This window comes from Phoca vitulina, unplaced genomic scaffold (assembly GCF_004348235.1).
Source record: "Phoca vitulina isolate PV1807 unplaced genomic scaffold, GSC_HSeal_1.0 scaffold1, whole genome shotgun sequence".
NCBI classification, from domain to species: domain Eukaryota; kingdom Metazoa; phylum Chordata; class Mammalia; order Carnivora; family Phocidae; genus Phoca; species Phoca vitulina.
Genome location: NW_022589704.1, coordinates 107,715,329 through 107,728,903, shown reverse-complemented (window position 1 = coordinate 107,728,903; position 13,575 = coordinate 107,715,329). Strand labels below are relative to the sequence as shown.

Here is a 13,575-nt window from a genome sequence, read left to right as displayed (position 1 = left end):
GTGGGCCATGCTGGGAGAGAGTAGGGGGCATGCTGGGAGAGAGTGGGGGGTATGCTAGGAGAGGCCTGAGGGGCATGCTGGGAGAGAATAGGGGGCATGCTGGGTGAGAGTGGTGGGGGGGGGGCATGCTGGCAGAGGGCTGGAGAGCATGCTGGGAAAGGGCCAGGGGGCAAGCTGGGAGAGGCCCAGGGAGCATTCTGGGAGAGGGCCATGGGGTAGGGGGCATGATGGGAGAGGGCTTGGGGACATGATGGGAGAGCGCCTGGGGTTGGGCGGACGCATGATTGAAGAGAGGGGTGCGGAGAGCAGCTGGGAAAGTCTCCAGGGCCAAGTCCACTCTCGCCTGCCAGAGGAGCTCAATGGAGAGGCTCCTTAGGGCAGGAATGGGAGCCCTCATGGCTGCTTGTCCCCCAGGCCATGAATGGGAGGTGTTTCAAGGCCCAGGTATGTGCCATGTCAGAGCCATCTACTGCCCCTGTGGCCCTGGGTGAGCCCCTGCTCCCTGGGCATCAGTTTTGCAAAATGGAGGCTTGGACAAGAAGCCTGAAGACTTTGCTTCTGACTCAGCCGGCTTCCTCAGGTTATGGGATGCTCTGAAAGTCTTTTAGGGAATCACTGTTTCTAGAGTCCCTACTCTAGACTAGGTACTGCTTGTGTTTTACAGACCTGAACCTTGCATTCCTGAGGCGGATGCTGATAGTCTCTTCATTTTATAGAGGAGGTACTTGAAGCCCAGTGGGGTTAAGCGACTTTTCCAAAGACACACAGTGTGTGGTGTCCAGATCTGTCCACTCTCAGGTCGGCTCTCTGGAGCTGAGCCCCAATCCTGAGGATGACTGGCTGGACTGGGGAGAAAGATTAGGGCAGCTCCTGAGCTGGGTGGGGGTGATGGGGCTGCCCCATCAGCTGGGCTCTTTGGCAGAAGGTGAGCAAAGTACATGTCTGGGAGCTGAGGTTCCCTGTGGCCTGGCCCCAGTGCTGGGGCCAGAGCGTTACTGTCCACTTTTGTCCCTCAGAGTCACCCCCTCTGGGTCCCAGCTCTGGACAAGGAGTCACTCAGTGGTCCTTGGGCAGAGGGGCCAGGCAGTGAGGCCAGTGCTGAAGATAGTCAGTGCTGGTGGCTCCCTGGAGGTGGACGTGGAGTGGGCACTTGAGCTGGGGCTCTGTCTGCCTTCAGGTTAGGGGTGGCTGGTTTTTCAGGGGCCAAGTAAGAGGGGGTAGATTTGAGGTCTCATTTGAGACTTGGGTAACCCTCTCTTGGGGGTTAAGGCAGCCATGTGGTTCTGGATTTGATGGGTGTGTGTGGGTGGCTGGAGCCCTGGGCTTGGGCGACCCTGGGAAAGGTGGGGTGGAGGTTGAGTGTGGGAAGTCTGGAAGCTGAGTGTTCTCCTGCTCTTCATCTGTGAACACCAAGCGCAGTGGGCCCCGTGCTAGTCGGGGACTAGGCTGGCAGGGGATATGGGCTTCAAGGAAGTAAATCTCCTACCCCTTCCTACAGGTGCCCTAGGTGAGGGCGTAGGTCACCTTGCTGTCACCGGCTCTCACAAGGGACAGGTTTCATAGCCCTTCCTGGGCCCACTCAGCACCTGTCTTGGCACTCCTGCCCTCTGTCCCTGTACTGAGAAACAGCTTGGCCCACTCAGAGGACCCAGGATGGCTCCCAGGAAGGCCTGAGTTGAACCTGAGCTGGGGGGCAGTGGAAGGGGGAGGTGAATGGGTCAAGCTCTTCCCCCGGGACCACCTGTAGTTTGCACCCCAGGGCTCATTATTGCTTGTCTGTTGCTGAGGTGGGGCAGGTCGGATTCCTTCTTGTTCTTAGGGCCTGCTCTGCTCAAAGAGGGCATCCCTGGCTATTGCATGAAGACCCTCTGGAATGGACTGCAGAGGAGCGCAAGTCAGCTGGGGCCAGAGGGAGTCCTGCAGGAGGGATGTCCCTGCCCCCTAGACCCACTGGGAAGATGAGGGCTTGGGTCTTCAGACCACTGGTGGGGGCTGATGTCAGGGGAGGCAGGGAGCACCCTTTGAAGGAAGGTACAGCAGGGATGTGGGGTGCTGGCCAAGCCACCCCCGTGGAGTTATACTAGGTGTTGGTACTGGGTTGTGGTGTCCTTCCAGACTCCTGAGTCCAGAGCCAGGAGAGCAGGCTGAAGGGACTGTGCTCCAGAACTTTATTCTTCCCTCAGCTGCTCTTCAAGGAGTGTGTTAAAGCCCTAGGAACCTCCAGAGAGTTGTTTCTCAGGTGCCCTATGTGGAGGGCCAAGGGAGCCAGTCTGGGAGCAAACACACAGGTTCTGTGCTGGCCTGCCTGGGCGCTGCCCTGCAGGAGGCAGCTGCAGGGGGGAGGGCTGTGCCTGATCCTGGGGACTGACTGGGGAGTGTGGCTTAGGGACCCAGCTGCAGTTGGCACGTGCGAGGCAGAGCTCTGGGCGGCCCCTTGCACATCTGTGCCCAGGGTGCCTGCTCACAGCGTGGCCTTGTTCGGGAAGCACAAGGGGCCCTGGTACTGCCTGAGACCTGGGCAAGCACAGCAACCCGCCCCTCGGGAGACCCCTTCCTCGGGGTGCAGAGTAGACAGGCGCTCGCAGGATGGTGGGGAGGGGAGTGAGATGACGGAGGCTTGGCAGGAAGAGAAACTGAGTCTGGAAGATTCTGTGGCATCAGATGAATGCAATAGCCTTGAGTCATGAACACGTTTGAATCCTCATCTCCATCACCAAAGCATCAAGTGTGGGATGGGCCCTTTCCCATTCCCAGTCCCACAGGGCCCACATCTGATCCCTGATGGAATTCCAGAGAGGTTAGGATGCTGTGGATTGGCCTTTAATCTTTAATCATCAGGCCTCGATCTTTGAAGTTCCTCAGAATTCCGTGTGGCCAGGCTTCTCTAGGCTACTCTGTGGTCTGTGGGGATTCAAGCAATTTTGGAGAGGTTTTTTTTTTTTCCCACCACCCCTTGTTTTTTTGTTTTTTTCTAATTGTACATCTTATGCACTGCCCTGGAACCCTCCCTGCATGACACCTCTGTTGTCTTCTGGAAGCACCCATCATGATAAACAGGCAGCTGCCTGGGGGGCCTGAGTGCCCAGGCTGTGGGGGTTCTCACTAGTTCTACCAGTCTGTGTCGCACCGGGCAAGTCACTGAACCTCTCAGCTCCCTCATATTTCAGGTAGGGACAGTGATGATATGGAGATGGATGCAGGAAAGAGCCAGCCCCACTGGGCAGGTGGTATGTGATGCTCTGAGCGCACTGGGAGAGGAAGAGCAGGCCCTGGCTATGAGGAGGGAGAGCCTGTTTGGGGGGGGTTGGAGAGGTTTGAGGGTGCCTGGGGTGCACCTAGAAGGCTGGTTGTGTCCCTGCTTGCCCTCAGCTGGAGTGGAGACCACTTCTCATCTCCTGCAGAGGCGCCTGAGTGGGACTGTGGCTGCTTGTGGGTCTGGGTCTGTCTAACCCTTCACCAGGGCAAGGGAATCCAAAACAAGATGTGAGCAGCATCAGGCAGGGAGACGCCAGGAGGGTGCTCGTCCCCCGAAGAAACCAGCTTCTGGCACTGCCATCCTTGGCCCTCCAGAAGCCCTCTCTCCTCAGGTTCCCCCACTGCCCCACATCACCATCCTCAGCATAAAGCCCATCTCTTGGAGCTGGCCTTCAAGGCTAGGCGTCTGGCCACTTAGGCTGTTCTTCCTGAGCGCACACTAGCTGGCGGTCTGCCAGGCAGGGGTCATTCATCCCAGCTGACAGATGAAGAGACCAAGGCTCAGAGAGGTTTGGTCACTTGCTTAGGGCTATATGTCTAGTGAGGGCCAGAGTTGGGCGGGTCTTCATAACCCCAAAGCCAGTGTGCTCTCTGAGACCCCTTTGCACATGGCTTCTGGAAACTCCAGCATCTCACTGTTGGTGCTCTCATACCTCACCTGTTGCCTCAGCCTGTTTACCCCCTCTCACCTGGGGCTCAGTTTTCTTGCTCCTGCCTTGTGTGGCATTGATAATCCAGAGGAACTGGAGGTTTTGCCTATGGGTCCATCCTCTCTGCTGGTCCTGCTGTCTCAGCAAGTCCCTGGGGCTGTCTCCCCAGCTCAGGGCCTTCACTGTCTGGCCCAGTCCCCTGGCCAATCTTTTCCTCTTAGATCCTACATCCTCTCTCTTGGCTGGGCCAGTGTCTGAGAGTCGTGGGCATGACCCACCGCTTCTGTGAGCCTGGCTAAGCCATTCCCTTCCACCTTCCACAGCCTACCTCCCCTGGCCCTTCCAGAGCCATCCTCTGTCCCTGGCACCATGCAGTGGGAGCGTGCTGGCCTAAGGTTTTGGGGCAAGGTGCTGGGTGTTCCACTCCCGTGTTCTGTGCTCATTGGTCCTCTGGTCCGTGGTTGTCCGGGGCACGCCTCGTATGTACGCCAGTCCCATTGTACATGTGTGCTGCATCATACCTGTCATTGAGCCTGTGTCCCTGGTGCCTTGTTTAGGGTGGAGGGGTCTCTACTTTCCTGCCTTCCTTACAGGGCTGAGAAGACTGCCCGGAAGAGACAGGTGCTGACAAACCAGGAGGAATACCCCATGGCGCACAGGGCTCCTGAGGCAGGGGTGGTGCTGAGAAGCACTGGATGCTCAGTAGGCGTTTGCAGCTAGAGACAGTAGCTGCCGGCTCCGAGGGGCGCTCCGGGCCAGGCCGTGCCCAGGAGCTGTCGCTCATGTCTTGTCTTCTCCAGTCCTGCCCTGATGAGGACAGCGGATCTGGGGCGGCCGTCAGGAGCAGCCTGTGTTTGTCCACATGGGAGTGCAGGGAGGACAGGGTCGGGTACAGCGTGTGCCCTGGGCCCTCACCCTGGCCTTGGCTTTCTCTTTGCAGACTGAGGGCACTCGACTGCAGAAGGATCTCCGGACCTACCTGGCCTCAGTCAAGGGTGAGGGGCAGGCAGGGCAGACCTGGTCTGGGTAGTGGGCTTCATGGGACACTGAGGGGCCTTTGCCCCATGAAGGTGATGGGGGCAGAGCTGGGATGGGGACCAGGGTTTGTTACGGAGCGGTAAGCGCTGACAGTGGGGCCTTAGGAGGTGGGGGCAAGGGTGACTGTCCCTGTCCCTCCCCTGCCCCCACCTTCGTCCCCGCCCCCTGCCCCGTGGCCCTGGCTGCAGCATGGCCCTTCTGCCCCACAGCCATGCACGAGGCCTCCAAGAAACTGAACGAATGTCTGCAGGAGGTGTACGAGCCCGACTGGCCTGGCAGGGATGAAGCAAACAAGATAGCTGAGGTGAGCGTGAGGCAGGTGACCTCGGTCCTTCCCAGAGGGCCCTCTGGTTTCAGCCCCAGGCCTATTCCGCCCTGCCTTGCCCTCTGGGACAAGCCATTCTGGTTTTCGGGCATTCACATGCTGTGTGCCCTTGGGCAAGTCACCTCCCCTCCCTGACCTACCAGCCCTGGGCTTATCTGTTCCTTATACTTGCCCTGTGAGAGACTAGAGGGCAGGAGTTACTACCCTCATTTTACAGCCAAGGGACCCGAGGTTCTGAGAAGCCTCTGGGCTGTGAACCCCAGGTCTCTGGGAGGAGAGAGCTGGGGACTTGGTGTGGCCCAGCTTCCCGGGCCGTATACTCATGAGCTCTCACCTCCTTCAGAACAATGACCTCCTCTGGCTGGATTACCATCAGAAGCTGGTGGACCAGGCGCTGCTGACCATGGACACATACCTGGGCCAGTTCCCTGACATCAAGGTGAGAGGCACTTTTTGTAGATCTGTCGTGCTCTGGCCTGGTAGCCTGTGCAGGGGAGTTGCAGCGGGGATAGAAGGATGGGGGGAAGGGGTCAGCCTAGGGCCGGCTCAGGCACTGAGGTGACTGCCCTGAAGGCTGACATCTCCCTCACCTGGCAATTCATCCCTCCAGCGCTGCTCCCTCTGAGGCCAGCCCACCAGCCCCCAGACCTGGGCCTTTCTGAGCTGAGGGCTTTGGGTCTCTGGACTTGGGGAAGAGACCTCATGGTGCATGTACGTCTGTGTGGCCGTGTCACTGTGGAGTGACTATAGGGTTGTATAAGGTATATTAAGGGGATGTAAGGCCTGAGCATGGGGGCCTGATAGGTGCCCTCCACTGCAGCCAGTGGGCCCCAGGCGCTTCAGACATGGAAGCAGAGGTGTTGAGGCTAGGTGGTGACTGTTGCGCTGGACCTGAGCCCCTGGGGGTTGGGCTCCATGCTGGCCCCCGTGGCCACCCAATGCAGATGCCCCGGGCCCCTCAAGATGCCTTATGGGGAGTGTGCAAGGGAGGCCAATGGTGGTAGCCTACCAGTAGAGCAGCCTGGGGTCCAGGAGGGGGAGGCGTATCGCACACAGTACTGGCTGGTTTGTCCTGGCAAAAGTGGCTGAATATTGAAGACAGTGGTTTGACCTCTGCATAAGAAAGGACCCCCCGAGGGCATGGGTCGCCTTGAAGGGGTGAGCTCTTTGCCCCCAGAAATGCTGGAGGAAGTGTTTCAAGCATGCATTAGATGCACTTCTTGAGCCTGGGGTCAACTGCCCTGGGCCCTTTGGCTTCATCCAACTCCCAGTGCCCATAGCCCAGTTTCTCTGAGCCCAGCCTGGGTCAGCATCCCAGCAACCCCCTCACCTCCGTCTGTCCTCAGTCACGCATTGCCAAGCGAGGGCGGAAGCTGGTGGACTATGACAGTGCCCGGCACCATTACGAGTCCCTTCAAACCGCCAAAAAGAAGGATGAAGCCAAAATTGCCAAGGTAAGGGCTGGAGGGCAGGGTTGGGGGAGAGCCTAAAGGGGGGTACCCAAGTCCCCTGGAGGGGCCTTCTTGTGCTGTACTCACTGCACCCTTTTGCACTGTTGGTTATCACTGCTCCCCTGGGGCAGGAATCATCAACCCCACTTGCAGATGGGTTTACAGCTGGTGACTAGTCCCAGGTAGTAAGGGGGGTGAGGGATGCTGCTGGGCTCACGGCAGGTTGAGGGAAAGGCCTTTGTGGGCACCTGGGTGAGGGTCCACTTCCTGCCTATCCTGTCGTGCTTGCCCTGGGCCCTGGGCCCTCCACCCTGCTCTGAGGCCACTTTCCAGGATGAGAACAGGCCTGGCTTGGGTTTCACTGGAACAGCCCCACCCGACCTGGCGTGCTCTGAGTGGAATTCTGTCATGGGATCCGATGTGACCCTGTCTCCGCTGGAACAAGCCTGAGGGCACAGGGCTTGAGCTGGTCACGCTGTCCACAAGTGAGGGGCTGAGGGTGGCTCCCCTCTTCCCAGCCCACCCTGGGGCAGGACCAAGCTTGCTGAGCCCCTCTGCCCCTGCTAACGACTCTCACATTTTGCTTTGCAGTTGGAGTTCACCCCTTTCTCTGCCCCTTGCCCAGGGCTCCCCTTAATTATTTTAGCCTCCAGGGGCCTTTACCTGCTGGGGGGCTGGCCCCCTGGAGGGGTGGCCAGCTTGTCTGTCATTGCATTTGGGACGTTTGGACTTCGTGTTTAATATCTGTGTCTTTGTTTCTCTCTCCCCATCTCCCTCCTGTTTCTCCACTCTCCTTTGCCTTGACCTCCCCTCCCCACCCCCAGCCTGTCTCGCTGCTTGAGAAAGCTGCCCCCCAGTGGTGCCAAGGCAAACTGCAGGCTCATCTCGTAGCTCAAACTAACCTGCTCCGAAATCAGGTGACACTGGCTTCTAACCTTGCACGTGCTGGCGCCTTCTGGTCTGTTGTCCTGTCCTTGGCGCTGGGCGCCTGTCTTGCACTGCCCAGGGCGGGGGAGGACTTAGTCCCTTTCCTGGGTTGGGGGGCAGGGCCGTTTACAAATGTCTCTGCTGAGAGAGCTCCTGCTTCAGATGAGACGTGAGGTCAAATGTCGGGGGCTGAGAGAGGTTTGGGGCTCTGGTTAACCTGGGGAGGGCCCCGGTCTGTTGGTTTGTGCCCGAGTCTCTGGTAGTCCTGAGACTCTATGAAATCCTAGCCTCTGGGAACGCAGGAAAGCCTCTGAGCCATTTGTCCTCTCTGAGGGCTCCTGTCCTAACATGTGTTGTCCTTCAAGCCTCATAAAAACTGTGAGGCTACCCAAAATTTATTGAAGAGACAAACCTGCCCAGAGAGGCAAAACCCCAGCTCATAGGGACCCCTGGGACCTGTGGGCCTTCATGGTGCTCCTGGAGGGGGAGCCCTGGCAAGGCTCTTCAAGTGTGGCTGGGATGCTGAGACCTGGGGCCTAAAGGGTCTGCTCTTTGGGAGTTTCATGAAGGGCAAACTAGGCACCACAGTGGTTCTGGAGGGCTTCTCGGAGGAGGCTCTTTGTACAAAACTCCTGACTGATCCTATTTCCCTGGCAATACTTCACTCTTCTCAGCCCTCTGCCCTCGGGACAGGCTGGGTTCTGGGTGAGCACAGTGTGGCCGGGGACCGCTAGATATACTCTGCGAGAGGTGGCCTCATGGTTTTCTCTCCAGTGAAACTGACAGGACTCTAGCACCCCTCATGGTCCTGAGGTGGGGGCGGGCGACGGAGCCCTGACCCACAAGGTTGGGTTTCTCTTTGGGCAGCTGCCCTATTTTTTCTGGGCCAACTCCTCATTTCATCATCTTCAACCCACATGTGTTGAATGCCTGTGATGTGGAGAGCTCAGGGCTCGGCATGGGCTCGTGGCCCAATTTCTTACCTGACTTGCTGCCTGATTTATTGTAGGCCAAAGTTATGGGCTGACTTTGGAGTTGGTGACAGCCCCACCGTGAGGCTGGGGTGACCCTGGATCTCCGAAGTCTGGGGGAGATGGTCCGTGGGAGGTGGGGAGGAGCTAGAGGCTGGAGCACCAGCCCTGCCTATAGAGTTCAGGACTTCTGGCTGGAGGGGGATGGGGCCACTGACCCAGAGCCAGGGTTTCTGCATAATTTTCCCTGAAGTGGGTTTGGCAGGAGACCAGGTGAAAATTTTTGTTGCCCCTGAGAGACTGGGGGGTTTGGGGGTAGTGCCCATGGCTGTTTTTGGGCTCCTGAGATGGGTGTGGGTGGGGGATCCTGCTGGGAGGGCCCCACACCCCTACCTCAGGGGAGCCACTAGGGAGGCTAAGGCACATGATCTCATTTCTGGTTGTTGGACTGCAGATGTTTGGCCTTTTGGCCAAATTGGCTTTCCCATTTGGATGCAATTTTTATTTGAGCATATCCTCTTTCTGCCCCCACCCTGCCTCATGCCTGGCTGGAAGCTGGGGAGCCTTCTGAGTTCCCATGGGTAGCTGGCTGGCTGTGAGCTGGGGCACTGGGGTCTTGGGACTGCCCTGCTGGCTGACTTGACTTTGGGGAGGGAATGTGACCTGGTAAAGCTGTGCTCTCTCAAGCTGACCAGCACCGCATATCCTGTGGGCTCGTTCTGAGCTGCTGTCTGCACCGGCCACAGTCCCCTCAAACCTGCCTGCAGGACCCTGGTGCCTGCAGCCTGGTAAGCGGGACTGTTTTGGCCTGCTCTGTGTGTCCGTCAGCATCTAGCCGAGCCACCGGGGCTGCAAAGCCTGCCCAACAATGGACAGCTTTCCCCCCACTTCCTGCCACCCCAAGTGTTTCTGAAACAGCCAGAATATGAGGAATGGGACCCAAAGGGAATAACAGACACAGGCCCTGAGTTCCAGGAACATTAAAACAGAGCCACCCTGTTCTTTGCAGCACTGCTGGGCGTGTGACTAGGGCTAGGCCTACGGCAATGAGCTGCGTGTCATTGTCACGGATGTTCATTGAGGAGTTAGGACCAGCATCGTGGGGTAGTGGCTGATGTTGAGCTGGTGTCTGGGGGGCATGGGAGCTGGGGAATATGGGCCTTGAGCCAGACCCTCGGCAGTTGGGTGTGTGACAGTGTCAGCACTCATGGTTAGACCTGTGGTGAAAGTCTCTCATTCTGTGGGTTGTAGACTCACGTTAGTGGCCTCCACTCGGGTGCTGGGATGCCCAGTGGGGTAAGGCAGGGAGGGCCTGCTGGATCTGATCCTCTGCAGGAGCTGCCCAAGGCATGCATGTTCAAACAGACATTTCTTTTCTTTCTTTCTTTCTTTTTTTTTCCTACTCTACCTTTAATTTTTAAATTAGATTTTAAAAAGTTAGGCATGGAGGTTATGTTCATTCTAGCAAGTTCTGACAGCGTGAAGGTAATTGTAGTCAGGAGCAAGGTGGCCCCTCTCTCTCCTCCAGCCCCACCCCCACCACCGAGGCTGGGCTGGCCGAGGTACGGGCTGACTGGGGCTGACCTGGTGCCTGAAGCTGGATGGGACAGCTGGGTGGGCTGGGGAAATCGTGTGCTTTGTGGCAGTTTGGCATTCTGGCCAGTTGGCAGCCTTTGCCAGAAGGCCTGAGAATGTAAGGATGCTGGTGGGAAGTGTTCTCCGGGGAGGGGCCTGCCACGTTCCTGGGTTGTGATTCAGACCCTGAATCCAAGTCACCCAACTGAGTCACTGTTTCCAGCAGCGCCCTCCAAATGAGCTAGTAGAGCCCCTTCTCTGCCCAGGGTCTGTGACTCACCCCTACCCTTGCCTCGGCCGCAGCCTGCTGCCCTGTTCCCTACGGTCTTCTGTTGTGGGATGGGGCCTTAGCGCCACCTGCTGGTGGGTGTGAGCAGGCCCGGAAGGCACTGGGCCTGCCTGGGTAGGGTGAGGGCTTCGTGGGTGAGCACAGGCATCCTGCCCAGTAGCCTAGCGCCCCCCTCCCTTGGCCCTGCCCTCTCCCCCATCTTTCCCCTGTCTTTCCTGGATGTGCCTGAGCTGCTGCCTCTGGCCTCCGGCTGGTGGGGACAGGTCACCGAGGAGAGAGGGCTAGGCATGGGAAATACTGCTGCCACATCCTACAGGGAGGTGGCTGAGGCTGAGTAGGACCCGCTTTGAGAAAGGGATACTCAAGCAGGGACAGCAGGGCAAGGCTGAGGGGGCTGGGCAGCAGGCTGATGCTTAGCCTGAGAGGGGTTCACATGTAAGTGGGCAGAGTCCCTGCTGGGTCTGGGGTCTGCCCCTGCCTCCTTCCTGGGCCCCAGCTCCTGGGCCCCTTGTCTCAAGCCTTCTTGTTGTGCCCTGCTCACCCATCATCTCCCTCCTGGCCCACCTGGGCCTGATAGGGGGCTTTTCCCTCCAGCCACAGCTGCCCTGCTTTCCCCTTCCTGGAGCAGACCCTACAGACCTAGCTGCAGGTCCCAAGGAGCTGCATGGGGAAGGCCCCCTGAGTGTCCTTATCTGGTTCACCCCCATCTTGCCCAGAGCCCTGGTCCCAGTGCACTGGGTGGGAGGTTAGGGGGAGCAGGTCTTGGGGGGTGGGCTTGGCCTGGCCTGGGCTGGCTGGGACAGAGGCCCAGCAGAGGGGAATAACCAGTCCCGCCCCTCAGGCAGAGGAGGAGCTCATCAAAGCCCAGAAAGTGTTTGAGGAGATGAACGTGGATCTGCAGGAAGAGCTGCCGTCCCTGTGGAACAGGTGAGTGCCGGGAGGTCATGGGGCTGAGCCTTGGCTTCCCTCCCGGGGCTGCCCCAGGTGTCTTCCTGTGTCTGTCCGCTGGGCCCCAGGCCCTCCCACGGTTTGTGTCTCTGGGGAGGGTTGGAGGGGTATCAGTGCGTGTGTGGCTCTCCTGGGCCATCTGCACTGACCCGTGTGTTCACTTTGCCCTTTCCCTTCCCTCCCTCCCTCCCTCCCTCAGCCGTGTAGGTTTTTATGTGAACACGTTTCAGAGCATTGCGGGCCTGGAGGAGAACTTCCACAAGGAGATGAGTAAGGTAGGTCCTGGTGACCCCTGGGGGCCTGAGGCCTTGGACCGTGCTCTGCTGCCAAGGGCCAGGGCAGAGGCATGCAACGGGCCGGCCAAGCTCCCTCTTTCCACTTGGGGTTTGGTACACGCGAGTGACCACAGTGCCGCCTCTGGGCCCTGGGGAGGTGCCACCTTGCCCTGCCCTCCAGGAGCTCTCCATTCTAGAGTGTCTAGCCCCAGTGGGAGTGCTGGGGAGGCTGTGAGCAGGACCCATAGGCCCGGCCCCTGCCCCCTTTCTGCCCCCAGTTCAGTCCTCCTGCCTGGACAGAGCCGGCCCCTCTGGAGCTGTCAGTGTTGGCCCAGGGAGCTCCAGGTCAGAGAATGGTGGCACCCTTTCCCAGTTCGTAGGCAAATAATCAATAAAATACTGGAATTTTCTCAATTTTTCTCTCATGTTTCTTAAGACATTGAAACATGTCTGCTTTATCTGCCAGAATCTGGTGTAAGAAGGGGTCTGATTAGCTCAAATTCCTATGTTGTGTTATTTTAATTTTAACTTAACTGGCAGTTAAACTTGCAAAGCAGAGTTGGAGAAACTCCTCTGTCTCTTGGCCCCAGAGGAACAAAGTGATGGTAGTGGATTCCAGGCCCAGGGCGGGAGGAGGAAAAGCAGCTTGGGGCCTGCCCTGAGTCACCACCCTGACTATGGTTTCCTGCCTTTTTGGTCTTCCCTTTCTTTTCCTTCCTCCCTTTAAAGATTTGAGACAACTTAATGAAAAATTAAAAAAAAAAAAAAAATCCAAACAAACAGAAAGAGGTGTTTGCGGGGAAGGAAACATTTATGTAAAGTAGGAAGAAAATTCAGTTCTGAGCTTCTGGTGGCCAAAGCAAAAGAGGGAAATTTTCTCAGTAGTGAGAATGTCCTATGTACATGAGGTAAACCTCTTGTCTTGCCTTGGTGCTTTTGGTGAAATCTCTGGCAGTAGTAATGTGGCCTGAAAACATCTTGGCAAAACGCGCTTAACAATTAGAATCAACAGTTAGTTTGCAGAAACAATTAAAAAAATTTAAAAAGAGTATAAGCGGTGTGAGGCATTTTAGGAAATTTCTACAAGTAGAAAGAAAGGAAAAGATAGTCCTCCAAAACAATAACGATTAGCAGTGTAGCCCATTTCCTCCATCTTTCCGCTTTGTTTTTCTGGGTTTGGTGTGCAGTTCCCAGTTCCCACTCAGGCGGTAAGGAAAGCTTATTCCTGGCAGGGGACAAGGGTGCAAGGAAGGGGCTAGGGGACGGAGAGAAGCAGGGATGTTACTGGGGAGAGTGGGGCTGTTTGGTGGCCCCAGAGGCGCTCCCCGCCTACTTGCCGATCATCCTGCAGCTCAACCAGAACCTCAACGATGTGCTGGTCAGCCTGGAGAAGCAGCACGGAAGCAACACCTTCACAGTCAAGGCCCAGCCCAGGTGTGTGACACCCACTGCCCTCTGGCTGTAGGTGGCTGGGGGGAGGTGTCCCGGGGTCCCTCATTCCTGCCAGGCCAGGGCGAGGCTCGCATGCCCCGCCGCCGCTGGGGTTTGGCCTCTCTGTGCTCGGGGGAGCAGGGTAGGGCACCCCGGTTTCCTCTGGTGTGTCCATCAGGGAAGGAGCACTCCTGGGCCGTCTGCGTATCACCTGAGCCTGGGCCCGGCTCCCCCAGCAGGGGGCCGGAGCAGCAGGGACCCAGGAACTAAATGGTTCAGTGCTGGTGGCAGAGGCCCCTGGGAGGTGAGCCTTCCTCCTTTCCCCTCTCCTGCTCCTGGGAAAGCCCCAGTCCCTGGAAGTTGGCATTCTGCACGCCCACAAAAGCATCCTGGTTCCTGTCTTTGGCCTGGCCTGGCCTCGCAGGGCCCCTCCAGCTGCA

At 57.9% G+C, this 13,575-nt stretch overlaps 1 protein-coding gene across 10 annotated transcripts in view; it reads left to right on the top strand.

Annotated features, from left to right (window-relative positions):
* BIN1 (bridging integrator 1) overlaps positions 1-13,575 on the top strand; it is a 63,677-nt gene that overhangs the window by 36,826 nt on the left and 13,276 nt on the right. For 6 of the 10 annotated variants that reach the window (XM_032412508.1, XM_032412498.1, XM_032412526.1 and 3 more), the window contains exons 3-10: positions 4,846-4,900; positions 5,153-5,247; positions 5,612-5,707; positions 6,615-6,722; positions 7,544-7,636; positions 11,323-11,408; positions 11,629-11,704; positions 13,056-13,138. In XM_032412508.1, the coding sequence (XP_032268399.1) occupies positions 4,846-4,900; positions 5,153-5,247; positions 5,612-5,707; positions 6,615-6,722; positions 7,544-7,636; positions 11,323-11,408; positions 11,629-11,704; positions 13,056-13,138 (692 nt within the window). The remainder of the gene's footprint in view (positions 1-4,845; positions 4,901-5,152; positions 5,248-5,611; positions 5,708-6,614; positions 6,723-7,543; positions 7,637-11,322; positions 11,409-11,628; positions 11,705-13,055; positions 13,139-13,575) is intronic. The other 4 variants (XM_032412518.1, XM_032412544.1, XM_032412580.1 and 1 more) reach the window with 1 other exon arrangement.